At 35.7% G+C, this 25,803-nt stretch overlaps 3 protein-coding genes across 5 annotated transcripts in view; 1 reads left to right on the top strand and 2 right to left on the bottom strand.

Annotated features, from left to right (window-relative positions):
- sgsm2 (small G protein signaling modulator 2) overlaps positions 1-9,104 on the bottom strand; it is a 53,388-nt gene extending 44,284 nt beyond the window's left edge. For all 3 annotated transcript variants that reach the window (XM_084125338.1, XM_084125339.1, XM_084125340.1), the window contains exons 1-2: positions 8,843-9,104; positions 5,102-5,177 (exon numbers count right to left, since the gene is read on the bottom strand). In XM_084125338.1, the coding sequence (XP_083981464.1) occupies positions 5,102-5,177; positions 8,843-8,902 (136 nt within the window). In that variant the 5' untranslated portion in view covers positions 8,903-9,104. The remainder of the gene's footprint in view (positions 1-5,101; positions 5,178-8,842) is intronic.
- Positions 9,105-9,524: 420 nt separating this feature from the next.
- Positions 9,525-14,465, bottom strand: tnfaip1 (tumor necrosis factor, alpha-induced protein 1 (endothelial)). The gene is made up of 7 exons (XM_084127413.1): positions 14,264-14,465; positions 12,441-12,794; positions 12,177-12,346; positions 11,130-11,213; positions 10,955-11,007; positions 10,642-10,837; positions 9,525-10,555 (listed from the first exon to the last, which is right to left on the bottom strand). Exons 2-7 carry the CDS (start codon positions 12,679-12,681, stop codon positions 10,337-10,339), a joined length of 963 nt encoding a protein of 320 aa, XP_083983539.1. The 5' UTR covers positions 12,682-12,794; positions 14,264-14,465; the 3' UTR covers positions 9,525-10,336.
- A 709-nt stretch (positions 14,466-15,174) lies between these two features.
- Positions 15,175-25,803, top strand: part of timm50 (translocase of inner mitochondrial membrane 50 homolog) — a 34,475-nt gene continuing 23,846 nt past the window's right edge. Inside the window, exons 1-3 of the mRNA XM_084126846.1 lie at positions 15,175-15,405; positions 16,798-16,957; positions 18,078-18,109. Of these exons, the coding sequence (XP_083982972.1) occupies positions 15,205-15,405; positions 16,798-16,957; positions 18,078-18,109 (393 nt within the window). The 5' untranslated portion in view covers positions 15,175-15,204. The remainder of the gene's footprint in view (positions 15,406-16,797; positions 16,958-18,077; positions 18,110-25,803) is intronic.

The following is a 25,803-nucleotide window of genomic DNA, read 5'->3' as shown; positions in this document are numbered from 1 at the left end:
GTAGATACTGTTGATAACTAAGATTATAGTATTTTTTATGTTTTACGTTGCATAGATTAAAAAAGCAGCTATAACTCGCCTAAATATGCCCTGATTCCAAAACTAAGGTAGGGCCTATGTCCTGAACTCAGTTTCAGTAATCTTATATCACAAGTTAGCCAGGACTCACCTGTGAGTTGTATCACAAACAGAAATTGTATTCATCTGAGAAAGTAGCACTTATCCAATTTCGTCAAACCATAAATATATTATTTATCATTTCAATCACTTTATTAACTATGTTTGACTGTAACAAATTGTATGGCAAACATTTACTATGGTAATTCTGGTAACACTTTACAATATGGTCTAATTTGTAAACATTAGTTAACATAATAAAGATTTATCATAGATAATTAATGATACCTAATTTTATGAATTATGAATAACATTTTAACAGCTTTTATTAATCTACATTAATGCTAAATTTGAATTCTTCTATTAGCGCCAATTCATGTTTGTTCATAATACATAAAAAATAACGTTTTAATAATTTATACAACTTGAAATTTTCAAAGTTTACACACTACAATAAAGATAATGTCACAAAAGATTTCTATTTCAAATAAATGCTGTTCTCTTGAACTTTCTACTCATCGAATTAAAACTTTTAAATGGCATTGCGCATGTAAATATTAATATTAACCCTATGAACAGGTTCATGATACGAAATGTGTTAAAAAATGTTAACAGAAAACTTTATTGTAAGCTACGATAAAAGCCTTAAAAGTCACTGTATGATTTGACAGATGATTACGACTGTATGATTTTATCATGATTAAGTGTGATTTTATTTTTGACACTACATACACAGAGAGATCTGTGAGTGCACACACCCATGTAATTCTCAAACAGGCATTAACAGTGGCAGCATTAGGACAGAGGTTATTATTCAACTCTGCTGTGGCTAATGGCTTGGCATGTCCGTACAGTGTGTGCTCTGCATTATGGGGAGGCAGCAGGGTACAGGCACATGATCAGACAGCAACACCAATAGCAAACACACTGAAAAAGACGTCATTGGGATCAAAGCATCTGACAGATGCTTTCTGGGAAACCCAGTTTTAGGCTTTTGACTCATCTCATTTCTGAAGAGAAGCCAAAAAAGTGACCAGTTTAGGAAATAAATGTTCTTGCCAGACTAAGAGAGTTCTTTGTGACTTAGCACATAAACATGTTTGAGGTTTTTCAATGTTATGACTGACTATATCAGTTATTCTGAAAATAATACAGCCAGATCCATTTTTTCAGACACTGCATGTTGCTATATTTTGGGATAAGTACGTTTTTTTTAAAAAGAAATACTTTTCTTCAGCAAGAACAAATTATTCTTTCTATATTCATCAAAGAATCCTGAAAAAAAAAAAAAAAAAAAAAAAACACCCCGGGTTGCCAGTTGTTGGAAAACACAGTGCATTGCGGCCACTGAAGCCAGCAAACGAACTAGGTCAAAAATCGCAGATTGTACCCAACCTAAAAAGCCTCGGCAATAAAAAAAAATTGCAAACATATACATTAGCTGATCAACTTCCCAATGTCAATTGCGCGTGCTACTGTTGCGTGTCCTCAATCTGGCAACTCGCATGAGCACAGAGTCTGAAGAGAAACAACTCTCTCCAATATTTTGAACTTAGACTGCAGTACCCATTTCAACCAATATGTGTATTACATACTGCACATTTAAGCAGTGTTTTCAACATTAATAATAATAATAATGTTTCTTGAGCAGCAAATCAGCTTATCTTTCATTTAAAAAATGGGTCCCAAATCGACCCTTTCGTTTGTAAATTTCAAACAAATTCCACATGATTTTATTTTTTGCTGCAGACTACAAACTACTTCATGGATACGAATCAAATATGCCAAAAAAATAATTTGACTGTCTGAAGAGAGCGGTCAAGGTTTGGTTGGTTGGCATCATGGCACAGTCCAGCCAGGCAACTGCAACTGAGATGAACAGAAATGCTAACGGACAGCTTTCTCCTTCTAGATCAGAACAAAGCCTTATGTTAGTGCTCAAATGCAACATGCCGCCTCCATAACACGCACACCGTTCAACCAGCCTACGTTGCACAGGCACAATTCCTTTTGATTTATTCCCCTGAAACATAATTTAGCTGGGAAGTGCATTGTCACAAGCTGGTGTGACGTGGGTGAGTGCGTGTTCCAGGATGAAAGTGAGGGGGTGGCCGGCTGCGTGGGGGAATCCGTGCCCGTCGACTGCCTGGAAAACAGGGGATGTGCTCTTGCTTTTTGGTAGTGATGACAGACTGGCAGCGCTCCCAGGCCACCCCTCCCCACACACACCAAACCTCATCACCCCGCTCACGGTCACGAGTCACGACTCAGATGCTCTTATCCTCAGACACCCAAAAACACTCCAAATCATCATGTAAAACGCCTGCAGTGAGAGTGTGAAAACCAGAGTGAGAGGAGAAAGCACACAAAAATCAGCCTCTTTCTTTGCCACTCTAAATAAAAGAAATGAGAAGAACTACAAACTACACAAGAATGTGAATGCATCAGTCCTACACTTCTCAATAAATCCAAATAGATATTTATATATAATTAGAATTACATATGCATGAATACAGTATTAATATATATATATATATATATATGCCTATTAATCTATAGAGGCCTATATATTGATATTGGCATGTCCCTGATTGGTATCCAAATTGTGTAGTTTTTGCACTGTATTATTTGTGCCACTGTTCACCTGATTTACATCTTGAAAGGTTCCCGTGAACCACAGGGTTTCACATAAACTGAGTGCAAACACATTATCTCAAAGGACTAACATTAAGCATTAAGAAGGTTAGATCTGCTGTAGTCATGGAGTTAAACAGGTATTGCTACAGCATTTACACAGCAAATCTCATATTCCAACTTGCAATTTAGAGCTAATGAAAAGGAGCACCGAATGAAGATGTACTCATTACGGTATCCAAAAAAAAGTGCCTGAGTAGCAGAAGTAATAATTCAAATTTATCAGCAGATGTTCCACAATTAAAAAGCGCTAACCGGCAAACGGAAGGACAGAGATGAGTCACGGCGTAGCCGAGGGCTGACATCACTGCTTGTTATCGTGTGACCTTTAACCTCGAGACACAGAAGCCGTTCCATTTTAGTCTTTTAAATGAGAGCAGTCATGGAAAACAACATGAGTTTGGATAAATTTAGCATTTTGTATATTTTGATTTGCAGTGACATGTCCTGATGTCTTGTACACTGTGTTTAGATCTTACTGCTCTTCTGTGGTTTTGAAATTCACACAACACAACAACTGAGCCTCAAAGCAAAAGCTGGCACGCCATATTGGATGAAAAGAGACACAAACTGTAAATATCAACAAGCTCATGCAGCGGCAGTGCAAGAATATCTGCTATGTGTGAAATACAGATTGACCACAAATTATAAACTGAATTCATATTTGCATAAACACACAGATCAAGTGCTTTCTGGTGGTAAATGCACTGTTTACTGTAACACAAAGGCAAAAGGAGCATGTAAATGGTAACAAAGCAGTGAAATACAGTAGTACATTACTGTACTACTATTCCTTTCCCTGTTCTTATTCCTATATGTATTTCCATTCATATACTAACAGCATTTACACTTCTGCACTGATGAAACTTGACTAAGCAATATCTGTGGTGCCACGCAGCACTGGTGTTTCACTGACGTAATGAGGATGGGTTAATGTTCTGGCCTGTCTCTGTGTCACTGGAGTAAAGCGTGTGAGTCACACACACATGCACAAACACACATTCCCAGTAATCCGCACTGGACAAATTAACCTTATTGTAGGCAGCGATCCAAAACTCCAGAACTATCATGCCATGGAGCCCCAGCCATTTTATTATTTTTTTCTGCTGGTCCTGGTTCAGTTTAGTGCCTGCCATGCCAGTATTTTCACTGCCCACATTGCAAAAATGTTTATTATTATTATATTTTCAGCAAACATAATTTTATATGTCTGAAAGATATTTTTCATTAAATGCCAAGTTGTCTTTTACAATATATATATATATATATATATATATATATATATATATATATATATATATATATATATTAATTATTAGTTAATTAATCATTTATTCTGCAATATGAATTTGCAATTACAGCTAGGAAACTGTGTCTATTTTTATAGGTCAGAAAGAAATATATTTTTATATTTCTATTTATATCTTTATATCTTTATATTTTTATATAATATATATATATATATATATACATATATATTTCTCAGTAATTATTAGGTTTTCTTTACAAAAAGTTATTTTTATGTATAATAATTATTAGTTAATTAATAATTTCATTCACAATGGGAAATTGAGCAGCTAATTTTTTATTTTATTTTATTTTTATTTTATTTTTTATCTATATTTAGAGTACATTTCTGAGTAATTATTAGGCTTTCTTTACAAAATAAGTTATACTGAATGCATATTAATTCATTCATTCATTCATAATGCTTAAAAGTTAGGAAATTCTGCAGCTGTAGTTTAATTCATGACATTTTGACTATGATAAATTCATAAACCCACTTTAACTATGATGATTTTCAACCAACTGTCGATTTCAACTTATACTGTTGATTATTTTCAACCAATTCTAAAAGATCCTTGAAAGTTTGAAAGTTCTCACAATTTCAAACCTTATCTCCGTTAACCAGCCAAATAACATGCTGACATTCAAATCAGTGCAATCAACATTCCGTATGTCACATCAGCCTCATTATGATCACAGCCTGTAATAACTGCTTTAATGAGCTCACTGTTTCTGCCTAAATGAATAGGCCTACATGATGTTAACTATCTGCATGATTTGTATTATCTTAGAACTGCACATTTCTAACATATGGACATTATTTCTGTACCTCTGATGAACGATTACTCTAAATTGTAATGTAGAAATATACATTTTCTGTAAAGCAGCTTCGAAACAACGAGCATTGTGAAAAGCGCTATACAAATAAATGTGAACTTAAGTGAACTGGATTGAATCAGCCAATCAGAATCAGATAAAAAAACACCTCTTGATTTGTACTCACTGCAAAGTGCAATAATGTGGCTGCTGTCTTCATGTACAAACTTCTTGGTCACCGCCTCCTCCATAATCTGCTTCACCTAGACATGGAAAGACATGCAATTAGGAGCCGGCGAAAAATAATGGCAAGTCAAACTTCTTTCTGCACATTGGAATCGGGTGCACAAAAGCAACTAATTAATCATGACAGCGGAACCACAGATGCTTTAATTAGCATCATTCAATTGATAAGTTTCCCTGGGAGTGCAAGGAACTGTGTAGAATGAGGCTTTGTCACATTTTTCTCCTCCAACTGTCAGTATACAGCAAATCCCAGACTAATTAATCACAATCCTTGCAGGCGGCTTTATACTGTGTGTAATTTGAAGAACAGTAGAAGGGTAATTGTAGCAACAGGAAGGCGCAAATTATGGGCATCTTCTGATTACGGGCATGATTTGTGCGCACCCTATGGTATGAGATTTGCCACAAGGCCAACAGACAGCAAGAGAAGGATGATTTAAAGGCTGATATCAAGTGTTTGGCCAGTTGTCCTTGGGATTAAAAAGAAAAGAAATTAACTTGTGGAGCCAGTTAACTACAGTAGCCTGATGCATTACATAACACGCCTCGAAAGACTCAAGAACGGTTGGACGCTCGAATGGCACACACAAAATTGTAAATGTTTATTGTAACCCATGCTCCACAGTCCACAAAATGAAAATGTTGTAATCAGTTATACACCCTCATGTTGTTCCAAACCTGTATGAGTTTCTTTCTTCTGCTGAACACAAAAGAAGATATTTTGAAGAATGTTGGTAACCAGACAGTTGATGGACCCCATTGACTTCCATAGTATTTTTTTTTTCTACTATGGAAGTCAATGGCTACCATTGATTAACAACATTCTTCAGAATATCTAAATCAGAATAAAGAAACTTACAGATTTGTAACAACTTGAGGGTGAGTAAATAATGACAAAATTTTCATTTTTGGGTGAACTATCCCTTTAGTCAATCACACATCCCTGCAGTCAATCACACACACAGCTATAAAATGAAAAGTCTGTTGCACTTTATTTTACAGTATGTGCACTTTCAATGTACTTACAGTATACTTACCCATGGAAAAAAATGAGTAATGTAAGGTAACAACATGGGTTAAGGTTAGGTTTAGGGGTAGGTTAAGGGTTGATACCTAATTATTACCCAGTTAGTGTCATTAAGTACATAGAATGTAATGCGAAACAGGACTGTAAAATAAAGTGCTACTGAAGCTTCTTGACAGAAAATCAGACAAACCTCAATAATAAAATTGGGGATGTATTTCTGCAAATGCAAAAATGTTCAGTACCTATTAAATAGATAATTGCAATGGTGCAACCAATAAATATTGATGGGGGGGAAAGCAGAGAACAGGAAAACAAAACTAAGTTGTTTTGCTCTTGTGGGAGCCATTTGTGAGGATCCCTGCTTCATGCAGCTGTATTAATCGTCCACTGATGCAATTTAACTTCTTAGGTAGCTGCTGATGCTTTCAGTTCCTAGGCAACCAGAAGACGGCTGACTGCAGCTTAAAGCGACAGAGACATGGGATGTTACACAAAGAAAGTCAATGGAGGAAAGAAAAATCTAATTCTGTGTGTATTGCAGCGGGACTGTTATTTCCTGTAAAACGGGACATTTATTTCCTTATATATATATATATAAAGTTGTTTAAACAGCTGGAAACTAATAACAAAAAAAAAAGAATGTTTTAACCCAACTAATGTCTTTTGAAGTGATATGTTTCATTTTAAATAGCATGTACTTCTATGCCCCAAATGAAGAAAGAAAGGTAATTGTGGAAGTCACTGAAGGAGAAACACTGTGTTAAATCAGTGGAAATTGTTGTTGTTGTTTTGGTGAAAAGAGTCCAGGACATCTCTGTAGAGGAAGTAACTAATTTTAGCTGCAAAAATAGGAGATTTAATTGAATATGACGCACAAAAGTTCTTTAAAACTTGATGACCGAGACGTTAAAAATTGATTTCCTTATTAACCCAGGCCGCCGGGCCACATGAGGCCAGACACCTTAAGAATTACTGCTGCTCTTCACATGCATGATTATTGGCCTTTATTAGACATGCCCTTAACTATCATGAGAAATTATGTCTGCCAGGATTGGGCATTAAGTTGAAGAGGCTGAATCAGCTTTGGACACAGTCTGTTCTGACACATGAGACATCCTGGTACCAATTTAGGAGATCTATTCTTTGCAGCAATTCATTCAAGATTTCTATTATTCATGAGGGCTGGGTTTAAAACTAGCGTTCCCTGCACTGTAAGGGAAAAGATAAGAATTAATTATACTGATATAAAAGAATGTAACAGCTTCTTCCACTATACAGTTCCTGGAGTGAAAACATTCGAAACTCAATGCAAATGTTAAGTCTTATCAAATAATTAATGCAAAATATGCTCAAGAGTGCATTCATGTTATCTCAGTGTTCTTATTTTTGAAGTGGTATGGTTAGCACATAATTTTTTTTAATATTGTTTACACATTTTTCTTTTAGGTTAAGATTATACTTGGATAAATCTGTTTTCCAATACTATTACAAGGCTCATGGAATACTTGGTTCTGATTGGTCAATCGTATAATATTTTGTATAATGATCACTAAACTATTTCACCACTGAGATGTTCGTAGGCCTATACTGTTTTCTGTACTGTAATGGACTATTGGTCAACTTTTATTAGTAGATTTATGCTAGCATAGAGGTCAATTAACAAATAAATGTCAAGTTTTATCAATACGCCGGCAATTATAGCAAAATAAACCCGTGATTTAATGACATTATACACTTTACATACATTATCTCTTACTTAATTTAATCTAGTGGTCGAATTAAATGGTTTTTAATAATGAGTTTGAATTTACAATACAAAAGTAGGCTATGCCTTGTCCAGTTCAACCTGTAGCGTAAACCAACAACGGCCATAATGGTCCTATATTATGCAGATATTAATTTTACTAATCCCCTCACATAAAATAAAAACTTAGATCATTGAAATGAGTGTAAACAGCTCGAAAAATTAGGTTACTGTTGAATTTCCACACGAGAAAGTTTTTTTTTTTTTTTTAACTAGTCTCTGCATGCGATAAAAAGAAAATAAGCCCAGAGCAAACATTCAATTCAAGCACATAACGCAACCGATGTCTTCTAATCAGTCAAATAATAAAGTAACGCTCTTTCTCTTGCAGTCGCGTTATAAATAAACCTCGCGTGCTCTGAGCGCTCAGCCCCTCAAGTATCTGTCAATGGAAATTCGGTGTCGGCTCGTTTTTGTTTACATTGCAAACGACTAGGAGCATACTCGACACTAAAAACGAATTCGTCCATGCGGTTTAGGATGTATTTAGCCATTTGCAGAGGGACGAATCTGATCACCGCAGAAACCATTGATTAAATCATTGTCTCCCATAGCCATATTAAGTTTTACGCGGATGAGGAAGGGAATATCCGAACCCTTCAGCTCTACAGGTAAAAGGGTTTGAACGTGAATCTAAAGGAGATATTATAGCCTACCTGGAGACTCAAACTGTGACTTGTAATAGTAAGCTAAATTGATTCACTGTAACCATCAGCACATCTGAAACTTCCATATGCATGCACTTAATTCGGATGCACATCGCAACAACAAAGCTTGCAAAATAATAGTGCAAGCGTGTTTTCAGCATGCAATCAAAACTAAGAGAATATATTTAAGTGAATTATACTTACTTCTCTTTTGACGTTCCATAGTAATTTCTCTTTAAATTCTTCATCTGTAGTCGAACCCATTGTCCCTGACTGTTAAACAACCCAAGTGCAGCATAAACTGTCTGGAGACATAAATCTGAACGGCTCGCCTGCCTTTTCCCCCAATGTTTTATTTAATCCTTCCTCCCCTTTCATATAAACGTGTGTACTGACAGCTGAGCGTTGACGCATCTAAGCATTGCCGAAGCGCATCGTGAAGCCATCTTCGGTTCCTTTATGACGCAATCGCCGCTGACCCCGCCCCCTCTTCATTGTTGATCAATGGGATAAATCTCTTCACGCGCCGTACGCTGTTCAAGGCAGTGACGGCGATTTATTTTTAGCTCCCCTCCACATTTGACAGCTCAGATGGAGGCGCTCGCGGTGGTTCAACCAATCAGGCATTGTCATTAGGCGTTCATCAAGACATGATGCTCATAAGACCTACTGGATGAAAAGATACGTGATAAGCGTGATGGTTATAGTCTCACATCCTATTATGGAAGGCACAGCTAGCTATTACCTATAAATGGCACAGGTGCATCCAAATGAAACCAAAATAATGAAACTATTGAGTTGATACAGAATATTTAGAAGCTGTTTAAGGGCTTTGAGGTACAATTTACATACCAAACCTGTAACAAAAACGAAACATACATAAGAAATTTTGAAAAATGTGTCCGTTTATTTTATTTTTTTGTCAATTCATTGTCAAAGAGGAGCAGTGTTGTTTTGGACCCCATTGACTTTCACTGTATGGGCAAAAAAACATTCTTCAAAATATCTTTTCTTGTGCTCTCATTTTTGGATGCACTATCACTTTAAGTTAATATAGACATTTTTCATGAGCAGTAAACTTCTAGGGCACATTCATTCATTCTTTAGGCATTCAAATTTTTTCATCACATTTCTCATCACACTACACAAAAAATCAAACACTACAACCTAATTTTCCCAAATGCATCACCCCAAGTCCATATACAGAATTTGTTTTCAAATCTATTTCCTATATTAATCATCTTAAATCACAGTATGGATGATTAAGTAGGCATAAGGCAAGATTGTAACAGAATATATGATCCTGTATGGTTAGCAGAAACAGAGTGATGTACTGTATTTGGCAGATTTATCTAGGCAAGATGTTATAAAAACATTCTATGATTAGATTAGTGATTACAATTTAAAAACATAGCGTTTTCCTCATAAAATAACAATAAATTAAAATATAGGAATTGATGCTAATTCAAGATCAACCTTTTTGTGTTCGGTTCACATTAATGTTTAAGACAGATTTCATTCAAAACACTGATTGTCAAGCCCCTACAAAACAAAAAGAAAGCAGCAGTCTGTACCGGCAGCAAATTACAAAGTGGTTAAAGGGTGCTGGTAGTTTAGTGTTCTCCACAGACAATGTGAAAACTGAAGCACTAGTTGGAAGGATATTTAGTGTCTTGGAAGCCTCAATTCACAGTTAGGCTAATGTCCAAGCGGTCTGTCATCATAAGTGCTGTATCTTTTAATGTGGATGCGACGCACGCGCTCCCTCAGCTCCACGGCCTCCTCCTCTTCACTGTGTGAGCAACAATTGTTCCGTCTGCGGGTGGCCTCCAACAGGGAGTTATCTGGGACTGGGAGAGTCTCATAAAGCAGGGCATTTAGTGTCTCCTCGTAGATCCGTGCTTCTGGAAACTCAACCTGAGAGCATTACAAGAGTCCTTCGTTGATACATTTGAACAGGCTATGAACGTGTCTCTGCAAATACCTATTCAAACGGGAGTTACCTTTATCTGCTTCTTCTCAGTAGCATAAACAATGGATGTGCAGCAGACTTCTGCTAGTTTACGCTTCTGTCCGTAAAAGGACCAGCAGCAGATCTCGTCTCCAATGACATCTTTAATGAAGAGTACACGACCGCTGTAGCTCAGGGACAGCTTCTCAAACAACTCGATATTCTTGAGTAGGTTGTCATCCGAGTTGCTTTTGAGGAAGATAAAACCAATCAAGAAGACAAGTATTGACAGGAGAAGCTATGCGAATCTCTCAAAAAGTGAAATCACCTTGAATGTTAAAGGAGGATAAAACACTTGTATTTACCTTGTATAGGAATATTTGTTGTTACCTCGGTTGTAAAGTAGTTTCACAACAGGCTGTAAGTGAGAAAATGATAATGCCAGGAGACTTTTAGAATTGTAGATTATCTTGTTTTTATGTGAACAATGAACATAGACACCAAAAGACGGGGAATATTTGCATCGCGGGATAGACTCACCCTTACGCAGCCTTGTATCAGTCTCTCCTCCTCTTTAGCAGATGTTATGAATGGGATAACACACAGAGCCTTTTCTTCATTATCCTACACAACAAAACAAGCAAGCAAATACATAAAAATATATCAACAAACAAACATCCATCTCAAAAAGACTGTCAAAAATATCTGGGTCTCATTTCAACTAATAAACAAACAAAAAATACTTTTTTCTTAATGAATACTACTATAAAGGGATACTTCACTGATTAGCATTAAGCTTTGTATCAGTAGAAACCCGGTATTACTTTCAAATAACCGTGCTTCCCTCCCTCATGTCCCCCTGAGACCAGAGATTTCTGTATTGTGTGTCTGGAAAAAACCTCCGATGACACAAAAAACGTCATTTTGCATCATCTGAGGCTTTTTTGTCCAGAGGCGAGAGACTACCGCCAGTAGGAGGAGCTAGTTCCGCATTTCTTCAACCCGCCCATAGGGGGATCTCACGATAAAACGGCGTCTTTTCAGTTTCGAGTCAACTAGTAGCCTAGTTGTATCATTTCTTCCATACTGCCCTCTGTAACCGGTAGGCGTGGCTTGGGAGTGGCCTCGTAGAGCAGCGAAGCAAGTGCATTCTGGGAGTTGTTGTCTTTCATCCACATGAGCCAAAAATACATTTTCTGGCTTTTCTCAGTCTAGAAGGCACCAACTTCTAAAATAATTTCACATTTCTACTACATAAATGACCCAATTTAAATACACATTCATCTTTCCAGCGGTGAAATATCCCTTTAAAATATATACATATATTTTGCATATTTATTTTTTTTAACATATATTACATTTTTAACAAGCAACATTATGGGAATTTGCCCCAATTCTCACTACCATGAAATCTTAATGAATAACAATAAAAAATGTGTGGTGGAAATGTGCTTGACTTGCATATCCATATATTTTTTTTTAAAAACCTTTCTTTTTTTTTTTTACAGGTTTCAAGAGAATAACACAAAAGCAAGAACACACATAATCAAGCGAGTGCACAACATCCTTTCATTATTCTAAACCAACCTGCAGGGCCTCCTGGCACAAATCTATCAAGCCCTGGATCAGGTAATACTTGGCTTCTGCTAGGAGCTCCATGATGCCCTGTCTGCTCTTGGGCAGAGTCACAAATCCATCTCGGAGATAGCTGAGAATCAAACCGAAGTGTTTCCCACAGCGATCTATTAGGATCCAACCTAAAGAAAAAATAACAGAGAATTCACTTTAACAACATCAGCACTTAGTCAAGGTTAAAGAGGTCTTATCTCTGCAATGTCTAAATAACTTTACCTTCCTTATCGGTGAGCACTTCCTTTTTGCCGCTAAACATGGATCTCAGCAGGGTGTCCTGTCGGGTGAGCACTTGCAGTGTGGAATAGTAAAGATTTCCGCCAACATTGAGCTGTACATACTTGTTGCCGGTGACACCGCGGTAGGTGCAAGTGTTAGTCTTGGGGCAGGCCACTGAAGAGACCGACACAATGGGCCCAGTTTGCGGTTGAAGCTGGTGCAGGCAGCTCTCTCCTGACATGTCCCGCTGTAGGTAGATAACCACCCTGCACACGATGGGTCTGATTTCCCCCGCCGTGGTGAATGTTGCTGGGCAGGCTGCTTGTGATGCCAAACCTACATGCTACACATCACCTAGAACAACATGTGTACAACTAAAGAGATATACATATTTGTGTGTTCTAGCCTAATATTTGCTTTATATACACAGTACCGGTCAAAAGTTTGGAAACATGACTGTTTTATGTTTTTGAAAGAAGTCTCTTCTGCTCATCAAGTCTGCATTTATTTGATCAAAAACACAGAAAAAAATATTACAATTTAAAATAATGGATTTCTTTTTGAATATACTTTAAAATATAATTTATTTCTGTGGTGAATGTTCAGCATCATTACTCCAGTCTTCAGTGTCACACGATCCTTCAGAAATCATTCTAATATGCTGATTTATTATCAATGTTGGAAACAGTTGTGCTGCTTAAAAGTTTTTATAACCTGTGATACTTTTTTAAGGATTCTTTGATGAATAAAAAGTTTAAAAAAAGAACAATACCTTTGTAATTGTATTTGTTACAATACCGTTCAAAAGTTTGGGGCCCCGTATATATATATTTTTTTTTTTTTGAAAGAAATTAATACTTCTATTCAACAAGGATGTGTTAAATTGATAAAAAGTTATAGTAAAGATTTATATTGTTAAAAAAGATTTACATTTTAAATCAATGCTGTTCTTTTTAACTTTTTTAGTTATCAATGTATCCTGAAAAAAAAGTATCAAAGGTTCCAAAAAAATATTAGGCAGCACAACTGTTTCCAACACTGATAATAAATCAGCATATTATAATGATTTCTGAAGGATCACGTGGCACTGAAGACTGGAGGAATGATACTGCAAATAAAGCTTTGCATCACATAAATTATATTTTAAAGTATATTAAAATAGAAAACCGTTATTTTGAATTGTAATAATATTTCCAAATATTACTGTTTTTTCTGCATTTTTTATCAAATAAATGCAGGCTTGATGAGCATAAGACTTCTTTCAAAAACATGAAAAACAGTAATATTTACACACTTTTGACCGTAACTGACTGACACTCTCTCTCTCTCTCTCTCTCTCTCATATTACATATATTTAAAATAATAATAATAATAATAATAATATTATATATATATATATATATATATATATATATATATATATATAGGCTATATATATATATATATATATATATATATATATATATATATATATATATACACACACACACACACACACACACACACACATACACATATATATATATATATATATATATAAAATATTATTATTATTATTTATTTATTTATTAAATATATATGTACCCTAACCCTATAATAATAACATTATATAATAATACATACACTAGCAAATACTTGTGTTTATAAACTGGCGATTCCTAACAAAACCTGTCTGGTCCACTTAATCAAACGACCCACACCTTTTCTAGACTATAGTTAAGTTTAATGCTAAGCTAAAAGTAGTCAAGTTGGTTTAATTCAAAACACTGAAATGTTAAGGCAAGTTTGCCATCATGAAACTGTTCATAATCTAGAAAACTCACCCACTCTGCTGCGGTAACTCGTGGGCGTTGAACTGAACCCGTAGACTTGATTAGTTCGACAGTTTTACTTCGAGCATATTTTATAAGAAAAAAGTAAACAGGTCTATCTGAAGATTTAGAAAGGGAAAACACTTTTTTACTTCAAACTTCAGTAGTAATACAAAGGTGTGTTTTTCTTCTTCTTTGAAAGAACAATAGCAACAGGTTAAACCATGATAAGGATATACTGCCACCCAGTGGCTAGTGCAGGGATTGTCAACCTACTTGTACAATCTTATCTTTCATAATAAATAACATTTACAATATGATGTAAAACCGAGTTTTTCAGTCAACTAGCCTACCTTTATATCCATTTCCATGACCTAAAATCATGTTCAATTATATATGGTATCATTTTAATAGTTACAAAACCAGTCTCTCAGCCAAACCACTTTGTAATAACTTTAATTCAAAACATTGTGTTACTTGATTTTTTTTTCTGTTTTTGTTTCACATTTAAAAAATGATATATCTTCGTTTTAATTAGTTAATATATCTTTAATATCGTATTTTATTCTTATATTCACAAGTTGGGTATTTAATTTCACAAGTAATGAAGTACTTTTATTTTGAAATGTACCCATTTCACAAGTGAATGTTCTAGATTTCTGGAAATATAGAATGTAAATCTCCATTATTCTAAGACTTCTACATGTTAGCCATTATACAATATCTATTTTTATTAATAAAGTAGGCATTGCATTTAATTATGCTATTTGTAGTTTGTGGGAACTTTTAGCCGCTTTTGAGGGTGACAGTGACGACATTCTAAGAACCGCCTTCGCGGCGTAGTTCATATGTTCGATTGGCTCTCTCTGCCTGCCAATCACGACAGACGTAACCAATCAAAGTCGTTTGTCCTTTCCACTCGCGCTCCGGGTAGTAGCTGCATCATATTCAAGATGTCTGCGGTGTCTATGTATCCCATGTGTGTCCGGGCGAGCCGGGGCCTCCTCCGACTGAGGCAGGGGGCCAATGGATCCATAACCCCTGCGGTGCTGGATGTTGTCCGGTCACTCTCCGCTGACACATCTAGCAGTAGTGCCACAGGTGGACTGGCCCAAGCAATACTGCAAGACAGGCTTCAGCAGCAGAAAAGCCAGGTAGGAATGACCGCCTGACATTCCTACATGACAGGGTATTAGACAGCCAATTATTGCCTATGTAAAAATATTTACATTCTTACATGTTAATACTGAGGTGTTGAGTATGTCGATGCACAAACGACCACACTTTGGTCTGATTAGTAGAGGTCGACAGGTGGTGGTTTGAATGAATTCAGACACAGCAGACAATGTTATGTATGATAGACCAAGGACATTGGTTACATGTTCACATCATCAGTAGAAATCAATGCAGGTTATAACCTTTAGTCTTAAATATGTAGCATTATGAAAGGACTATACAAAGAGATAGATTACATATACTAATTGTATGAAGATACTGAGTTTCTATAAAGCCTGACAGATTAAAAAAAAAAAAATGTAAGAAAAAAATCTAATTTATTTAAATGGAACTGTTAGAAAATAACATCTTAAAAAGGTTGGCATGGTTTTTTTATGTTTTGTATCATACTTGATACATCAAAATTTGTGGCTCCTATTGTATGATATGGAGCCCAAACTCGAGGAGGAAAAGACCTCAATTTTACTTTGAGACTTAAAAAACTAAGATGAAGTTCTGATGGCTTGTAATGTAAATCAATGAGATTTGCAACAGTACAGCAGACTACTTGCATAAAATGTACATAATATCATTTGTATCTACCAATAATATGTCTCAGTTAAATATTTAAATTCTTAGTTCAAAGCTCTGAAGTTTTTGTTGTGTGGGGCAAAACATAATAAACATTCCTTAAAAGCCCTTTGTATCACATTTCATACTTGCATTTTAACATGATTTTTATGAAGTAAATGTTCATCTTGAAATGGCAACAACACGAAAATAACGTGTAAACGTTATTCTTACATTTACTTTAGAAAAATCACTAAAGATTTCACAGCAAAAAGTCCACGTGCCTGAAAACGTGTAGAATATGGTGGGCAACATGTTTTTTGACCATGTTGATAATTTAGAGGCCATAGAAAATCATGTACCAAATATGATACAGTAGACTTTATAGGGTTAAACTTTACTTTTTAAAAAAAGTTTGATTTTGTTATATCCTTAAATTACAATTGAGTGTGGTTTAAAATGACATTTGAATGACTTTCACATTAGAGCTGTATCATGCAAGGTCAGGAATCCTCTTTTGACTGTTGAATACAGATAAGGGCTGAGGGCTGAATGTCTGTCAAAGGACCGTGAGTTTCATCGAGTGACAGTGACAGCTGTTCAGAAAAATGTAATTTGTGCATATTACAGGAATGATTAAAACTGGCTGCTGTGTAACGTTCCAGGTTGAAGAGTTGGCAGTCTTGTTGAGAAATTGACTTGAATCCCATGGTTTGTAATGTAGGCAGTTATAAAGTGGGATGCTTTTGACACGTTTACAGGACCAGCCTCCTCCAGAGGGTGATGACTCCGCTCACAAGAAAGATGAACAGGGTGAGGACAAGAAACAGAAAGAGAACACGGCATACGCTAAGAAGATGGTCCTTCGGTTAGCGGGAATTATGGGACTTGGAGGCACAGTCGGAATCGTATACATATTCGGTGAGTTTGCCTGTTGCTTTCTTAAGCTAAGGTTGGGCACTAGAGGATTGGAATTTTATAAGCTTGAAGATTTTCTTTCAACATCCGTTGGATTATTTCGAAACTTTTGTGACTGGCATGTTTTGGATTATTTTTTATATTATTGGATTATTGTTTGGATTATTCTGGATCATCATGAAGACATTGGGATGGAATTGTTCCTGTAATTTGTATGAATCATCACATATGTGATCAACATATATGGGCTACTATGGTGATTATTTTTTTTAAATACTTTTTGTATTGGAAGATTAAGTTGTGGTAATGGCAAAAATTTATTTAACTTGCATTTTTATACTTATTACCAGTGTTGGGAGTAACTCATTACAAAGTAATTCATTACTGTAATTTAAATGCGTTCCCATAAAAAGTAAAATAAGGGATTACTCTAAATTTTTCTGTAATTTAATTAGTTACTTCTGATGGAACTGCATTAAATACTGTATAGACTATAGAACAATTCTATATAAAGCATCAAAGTTTAGTGTCTAATGTTAAAGTCTATGTTTTTAATTAAACCTTCTCCCTTTAAATGCTTTGGTTAGTTCAAGAATAATGTATGCAATTTTATATATACTTTATTTGAAAGAATTAAGAGCAGTTTTATATCTGTCCTTGTATTGTTCAACTGGTCTAGGTTGATGCGGTATTTAGAAAGTAATTAATAATAACCAATGCAATACTTTTTAGAGAGAGTAATTGGTACAGTAATGTAGTTACTCCATTGAGGATGTAATTAGTAGCTTAATTGGCCTACTTTTTTAGAGTAACGTATCCAACACTGCGTATTACCTTTTAACATGTTTGTTTTGCATGCAAGTTCAATAATAATGCATTGTCTTTGTTTAGATAAAAGAATGAATTAAGTGGATAAACGTGTGTGTAAAATATTAGACATTTTATTATGCAAATGTAAAAAAAAGACTTCTATGTATCATAAAAAGCTCAAATAAATTTCTAATATCTATTAGATATTAGATATTTATTATCTCATTTAATTTTGTTTTAATGTTTTGTTGCTTGCATAAGCTCTCAAAGGTTTGAAATCATGTGACTAAAATTGAGTGTTTCTGGTCTCTAGGTAGCAATTCCGTGGATGAACAAGGAAATAAGGTAAGCATTAACTATCATAAAACCAGGTTTTATAGTTTTTTATTTATTTATTTTTTAGCCTTAGTATTAAAGGGTTAGTTCACCCAAAAATGAAATTTCTGTCATTGATTACTCCCCCTCATGTCGTTCCAAACCTGTAAGACCTTTGTTCATCTTCTGAACACAAATGAAGATATTTTGATGAAATCCCGAGAGCTTTTTGACCCCACATAGAGCAAGCAATGTTCTTACCACTTTTGAGTTTCGATTTTCGAGTTCCAAAAAGGTAGTAAAGACATCGTTGAAATAGGCCATGTGACTACAGTGGTTCAACCTTAATGCTATGAAGCGACGAGAATACTTTCTGTGTGCAAAAAAATTAATAAATTCCTTTAAAGAGTTTGACAAGGAATCAGTGAGCAGTGTTTCAACATTTTTGACATCGCCCATACATTTTCTATAGGCTACACGTTCTAATGAGTTATGAATTTCACCACCTTTCAAATAAAGAAAAAAGTTAATATCAGATTTGTTGAATAGATTAAGTTAGCAGTCTTAATGGTGTCCCATCGTTTCCCTCCATTTTTTTAGAATATGATTATTTTAACAAGCTCTAACGCTGTGCTATTTCCCGTGGCACACTTTCTCACCTGCACTCCCCCACCAGTCTCTTTCTATTGAAACTACAATGGCTTCTGGTTTACAGGCAGTTCAATCAGGTGTCGGTGTGAAGATTTTCGCTCTGTAGGGCACACTTCTCACAGTGCTGTGAATTTCCTTTATTCAGGGAGCAGACTTCTAGCACTTCTCGAGGTGGCCCACTTCAAACAACTCACTTTACAAAGCCAGTTTCGCAGAAGACTCTATGAAATGTGTTTTGCTTGTTGGTGTTGCGTTTTGTACCTCTCTCTCCCCTGTGTGGAAGACCTGTGCTACTGTAATTGGAGCTTGACTTTGATGTTGTGACAAGGACCAGTATTTAGTATTTTTGATGCTCCTTTTGCATATAGTATGTAATGCTCCGAAGAGATTCTTTCTATAAATTCAGTGCCATATTTTCAATGTCATAGTGAACTATCATTATATAAATATGACTGAGTGATCGCAATGTCTTAAAGGGATTGTTCACACAAAAATGAAAATTCTGTCATCATTTACTTACCGTCATGTTGATTCAAACTTGTACTGTTTCAATCTGTGGAACACTAATAGAGATTTTGGGTGAACTATTTTTTTATGGTGTTAAAGGCCTTGGAGCTCATAAATGAGCATTAATGCCTGTTTGGCTTCTTAAAGATCAAATTAGCAAGGTTACTTTAATGTGTCTGGAAGCCACCCACTGTTTCCCACCTCCAAAGGGGCACACTTCACAAGTAGATGCCAAATGCACCTAGTCTGGAGGCATGTGCCAGAGGTATGAGGTGTGGATTAAGGAAGGTGGTCACTTTAAAGAGCACACCTCCACCGTTGTTAGACATCCTGTTTTGTTACCTGCTTAATTAGAGCCCACTTGTAAGGGCACACTTCACAGGTCAGTGTGACCTCACATGAGTTCAGAGGGCCATTGGTGCCTGATCACACACCTCATTCGTTAGATTGGAGGGGTTTTACTGTTCTCAGCTCTTGTGATCTTATTGTGAGCACGAGACCTTCGTCCTGTTCCCGTACTGTAAAAAAAAATTTCCGTCTCAGGGACTGGCTTTATGATCGGTCTCCCACGCTTCTGTCTTCTTGCCCTTATTGTAAATCAGAAGAAGAACAATATTAAGAAACTTTTATAGCAGAAACAATTGTACATTTATATACACCACAGTTTAAAATTTTGGGGTCGGTAAGTCTCATGTGCTCACCAAGGCTGCGTTTATTTGATCTAAAATACTATGGGGTGGGCAACGTGACCAAAATCTTATTTCACTATACGAAACTTTTTTCACAATAACGATATATATCACAATATAGTTCTTTTTTTATTTTATTTAATTTTTGTGACTAAAATAAGAACAAAGAAGCAAGTTACAAACCATAGGACAAATACAATAGAACAAAGAAACTAATTTGAAGTTAAATGTTTGTATTATTTTTTTTTGATAAATATTATTGTCATTAGGTACAGTAGTTATATTTACCATGTAATAAGAAATACTACAGAAACTGAATAATCAAATGTCAAGTCAAGTAACCTTTATTTATATAGTGCTTTTTACAATACAGATTGTATCAAAGCAGCTTCACACTCACAGTGATAACATGAAAATAATACAACAAAGTTTGTTTCTTGAAGAAAATTGCGTCATCGTCCACCTTAAGTAAGGCAGATCAATAATATTGTTGAATATTAAGTGTCTCCAACTAGGCAAGCCAAAAGCCAAGGCAACAGTGGCAAGGAACCAAAACTCCATCAGGTGACAGAATGGAGAAAAAAAAAACCTGGGAGAACCCAGGCTCAGTCGAGGGCCAGTTCTCCTCTGGCCAACGAGCGAACAGTGTATGATTATGATTCAGGCAGCATTACAGGTCAGAAGTCAGATTGGATCAGAACATTCAGAATATTTATCCAGTTCCATCTGGTTAGGAGTCGGAGTCATCACGCTGGTATGGAGACGAGTTTGTTGAGGGTCAGGCTGGCACCTCAGGGATGCGTCGTGGATGGGTCCAGGCGCAGGTCCACCATCTGATCTGGATACGGCCCGGATCCGGCTGTCTTCAGTAAACCTCGGAATAAACCGAAAGACTAACATTAGCGTAGATGCTATCCTTCTTATGATGTAACGAGTACATCAGGTGTTATAGGAAGTGTCCCCGGTTCCGGCTGACCTAATCTATGCAGCCTTATAATCAATTAACTGATTTGAATAATAGAAATGTAATGTTCTATGTGAATGCCAGGTAAAAGAGATGCATTTTTAGTCTTGGTTTAAACTGACAGAGTGTGTTAGGAACAGACAATGTTAGGAAGACTGTTCCAAAGTAAAGTTGCTAAATAGGAAAAGGATCTACCACCAGCAGTCGATTTTGATATTCTAGGTTTTATCAACTGGCCGGAATTTTGAGATCGCAATAGACGTGAAGGACTATAATGAGTTAAGAGCTCGCTCAAGTACTGCGGAGCTAAACCATTTAGTGCTTTGTAAGTAATCAGCAATATTTTAAAATGTATCTGATGTTTAATAATGAGCCAATGCAGTGTTGACAGAACAGGGCTAATATGGTCATATTTCCTGGTTCTGGTAAGAACTCGAGCTGCTGCGTTTTGGACCAACTGGAGTTTGTTTATTAAGTGTGCAGGGCAACCACCCAATAGAGCATTACAATAATCTAGCCTTGAGGTCATGAACGCATGAACTAACTGTTCTGCATTTGTCAATGAGAGCATATGTCGTAATTTAGACTATGCTAGAAACGTGGCTTTCAAATGAAAGATTGCTATCAAAGAGCACACCCAGGTTCCTAACCAACGATGAAGACTTGACAGAGCAGCCATCAATTTGTTAGAGAGTATTCTGGGTTATTACGTGCAGAGGTTTTTTGCACAATAATTAGAAACTCTGTTTTTTTCAGAATTAAGTAGTAGGAAATTACTATTCATCCAAATTTTTACATCAGCTATGCATTCCGTTAATTTTGTGAATTGGTGTGTTTTGTCGGGGCGCAAAGAAATATAGAGCTGCGTATGATCATATCATCATAACAGTGAAAAGTAATTCCATGCTTCTTAATGATATCTCCCAAGGGTAGCATGTACAGAGTGAACAGCAACGGTCCTAGTACTGAGCATTGTGGTACTCCATATTGAACTTTTGATCGATATGACATCTCTTTATTTACTGCTACAAACTGATAATGGTCAGATAATTATGATTTAAACCATGCTAGTGCATTTCCACTAATGCCAACATAACTTTCAAGTATTCAAAAGAATGTTGTGGTCGATAGTGTCAAATGCAGCACTAAGTTCCAGTAACACTAATAGAGAGATACAACCACAATTGGATGATAAGAGCAAATCATTTGTGACTCTAATGAGAGCTGTCTCAGTACTATGATATGGTCTAAATCCTGACTGGAAATCCTCGCAGATATCATTTCTTTCAAGAAAGGAACATAATTGTGAGGATACTGCCATTTCTATTAATTTTGACAGAAAAGGTAAATTCGAGATCGGCCTGTAATTGACTAAATGTAAAAATAACAGTGCATTGTTGACTTTCTCTGTACAATTGTGTGTGTTTTACCATTCAAGCTCCTTAAGTTGTGAGAGAGAACTGAATTTGGGATCGCATGGTGTCTGGAGAGGCGTCCTTTTGTGCGCTTGCTTTGGATGCGTCAGTCAGGGTTCGTTTTTCACGGCTTATTACGCTTAACTCTTATGCATGTCCCACTCTTTATTCCTCATTCATTCAGGTTTCTTTATCAGTCTAAAGTGTCTAGAACTTTAAGTAGTGCTGTGCAATGTGGATACATTTACAAACCGCAATCTATCTAGCGATAAGACACTTTACATCATCATGGTGATATATATCATCATACCACCCAACCCTAAAAAAAAGTTCAATAAATATTTTTTTCTTATTAATGTTGAAAACGGTTGTGCTGCTTTATATTTTTGTGTAATCCGTGAAACAGGATTCTTTGATGAATTGAAAGTTCAAAAGAATGGCATTTATTTAAAAAATAATTATTTTGTAATATTATAAGTCTTTACTGTCACTTTAATATCTTTAATATATTTCATATCTTTAACATCTTGGTTTAATAAAATTATTAATTAAAAAAATCTGTGCTTTATATGTAAATATATGCTTTTAGTTTGATAATTATTTTGCATAGATGAATTATGAGCAGCATTACAGTAACCTTAATTTAGTGTTGATATTAGTTAGTAAAACTTTGAGATATTTTATAAAACTTTAAATAAGAATTTGTTAAAATCCCCCTGTAGTAGTCAATCCTTTTATCCCTTAAAACTCATCTTTGATCACCAAAATGACATATTTAAATATTTTTTCCTGTGAAAAATAAAATAGCTTGAATGTTACTCCAAACCTTTGCTTCATTTAGTATACGTGGTTCTATGAATATGCAAATTAACCCCGCCTCCACTCACTCACTCCAGCTCAGAGATGCACTCGGTCAACTTACTGTAGTAAACGCTGCACAATGGTATCGCTCTTTACAATGTCGGACACATAACGGTAATTAATATGATTAGCCTTTTGCTTGACTATGTTATCAAACAGCTAATAATGTGTTTCTAATGTTACACAAACCATTTCCCGTTCGCCAGCTCAGTCTGCCTTCTAAAAATCAGCATACTTAGAAATGCTTTGAACATCATAGAATGTCAGTGGAAAAAAGCATATAGTTCATCATAATATACATCACATACTTCACCGCTATATTGCTACATGTAATAATAATTAATTTTAATATCAACATAAAAATATACCAGGGTAAAATGGCTTCTCTTGAGACTCCCTTGCTTCACAGCATAGTAATGATATGCTGAAGCCCGCCGGCACGTTGACGTGATTGGTTACGAGGTAGTTTGTGGTGTAAGAAACAGCAGCGATTTCAAACCGTGTTTTTGAGACTGTCTTTGGTTCACTGGAGTTGTAAGGAGAAAATACTCAGCATTGATGCTGACTTATGAATTTGCACATGGTTTGTCTTAAAGCATATTAAAAACACCACATAGACATATAAACAACATTAAAAACTAGATTTTCACCACAGGGGGTGGATCATTGGATCATGAACTAATAATGAACAACAGTTTTTAATCTAGTAGTTATAGCTGGAGTCATGGTAGTATGTTTTCATAGCTAGTTTGGTTACTGTAAAGTAGATTGGCTGAAGGATCAAATGGCATTAAAGGTAATTACTTCTATTATTAAAACTAAGGTATGAGTATGAGTAAGGTATGAGTATGAGTAAGGTATGAAATTAAAATTTGTAGACACCTTATTGGTCTTGATCTTGGAAAATGTTAATTTCAGAAGGATTGCCAGCTCTCCTAACTGTGGGATTTAGACACCACATGTTTAGGTGTTCATTATCAGGCCTCTATGTTTTAGGGTCCGCTGCACAGACACGCTTCTCACAGCTCTCGGGGTGAGATCATGGGTGTCACCTCATTGCTGCTTGCTCTATAAACCACACACTTTTCAAGTTCTCTTTAAACTGTGGCATGTGCTGGGCTAAGGTGTGTGCATGGGAAAATCTTGTTCGCTGGTGCCACCTCTCCTGGTCTGCTTCCTTCACCTTTTTCAAAGGGCACACTTTAACATATGTTTGCAACCACATAGGAGACAAATGTGAAGTGTGCCAGATCTTTGCTTGTAAAAATTGTCACCTCTGTCCACTCCAATTGGATGTCAATTGTGTGACAGTGTGGGACTGGGAACCTCGCTCTCTTCCCATGGACAGGTTTTTTGTTTTGTTTTTCGCCAGGTGGACATTTAAGAACCATTTACCTTTAAATTTAGGACAGAAAATTATTTGTTAGGTGCCATTTTATTTTCAAATTGCTTTGAATTTGTTTTTAAATATCTTTTTTGTCTACTGTGCCTTAGGCTCACCCAAAACGTTTTACAAGCAATGTGTTTTATTGACAGAAAACAACTTGGACTAAAATATTAATCTTGATCCCATATCAGTATTAATTAAAAATGAGAAATAAATATTGTCAACTCAGCCTTAGCGTCCACACAGCTGTCATGTTGTATCCAAAATTTGCGCAAAATAGACACTGACAGTCAAAATGCGTCATCGGAGCAACGCTAAATAAATGTCACTGTTTTGGTCTAAATCCATTTTGACTGAAATTTGTTGTCTGAAATTCCACCGGTCCTGGTTAGAGATGCACCATTTGCAAAAAAAAATTGGAAATCGGAATCGGCCAAGAAAAATGCAATTGTCAATTTTCTTCAATACAAAATTTATTTTTCATAAAAATACAAATAAAATAAGAACAAATAAACAATTTTCAAACAACAGCTCAAATAGATGCAATGGAATAAAGAGAGATATGAAATAAATATGGCTTTAAGTTTTTCAGGTGTTTTTATTCAGTATTCAGATAAGAAATACTACAGAAATTAAAGTAATCAAATGTAAAATAACACTGGATAGTCTTCATTGTAAAAATCAAATACAGATTAATGCTTACAATTAGTTACAGAAGTTATTCAGTCAAGAGCAGAGAGTGATTTTCTTTGTCTTTTGTATTTTTATTAACATGACAGACGGCAGCAAGAATATTAGACCGCTGTCACTTTAAGAGTTTATGGGATCCAATATACTGTTACACAACAAGCATTATCTTTTTCAACTAATTAGGTTCCAGAACTGACTGTGTAACTGAATACTGGCCAAGATGGGCATTTTGACATAATTTTGTGTGTATTTGACTGTTTAAGCACAGTAAGCCACTCATTTTGGTACTTGTGACTCGCAAGCTGCTTTGAGACTGAGAGGCGGCTTGTGCGCGCTCCTTATGTACAGTGAGGAAAATAAGTATTTGAACACCCTGCTATTTTGCAAGTTCTCCCACTTAGAAATCATGGAGGGGTCTGAAATTGTAATCGTAGGTGCATGTCCACTGTGAGAGACATAATCTAAAAAAAAAAATCCGGAAATCACAATGTATGATTTTTTAACTATTTTTTTGTATGATACAGCTGCAAATAAGTATTTGAACACCTGAGAAAATCAAT

This window comes from Abramis brama (genome assembly GCF_963993115.1).
Source record: "Abramis brama genome assembly, chromosome: 10".
NCBI lineage: Eukaryota > Metazoa > Chordata > Actinopteri > Cypriniformes > Leuciscidae > Abramis > Abramis brama.
The sequence above is the reverse complement of the archived record's forward strand: the minus strand, read 5'-3'. Positions and strand labels throughout refer to the sequence as shown.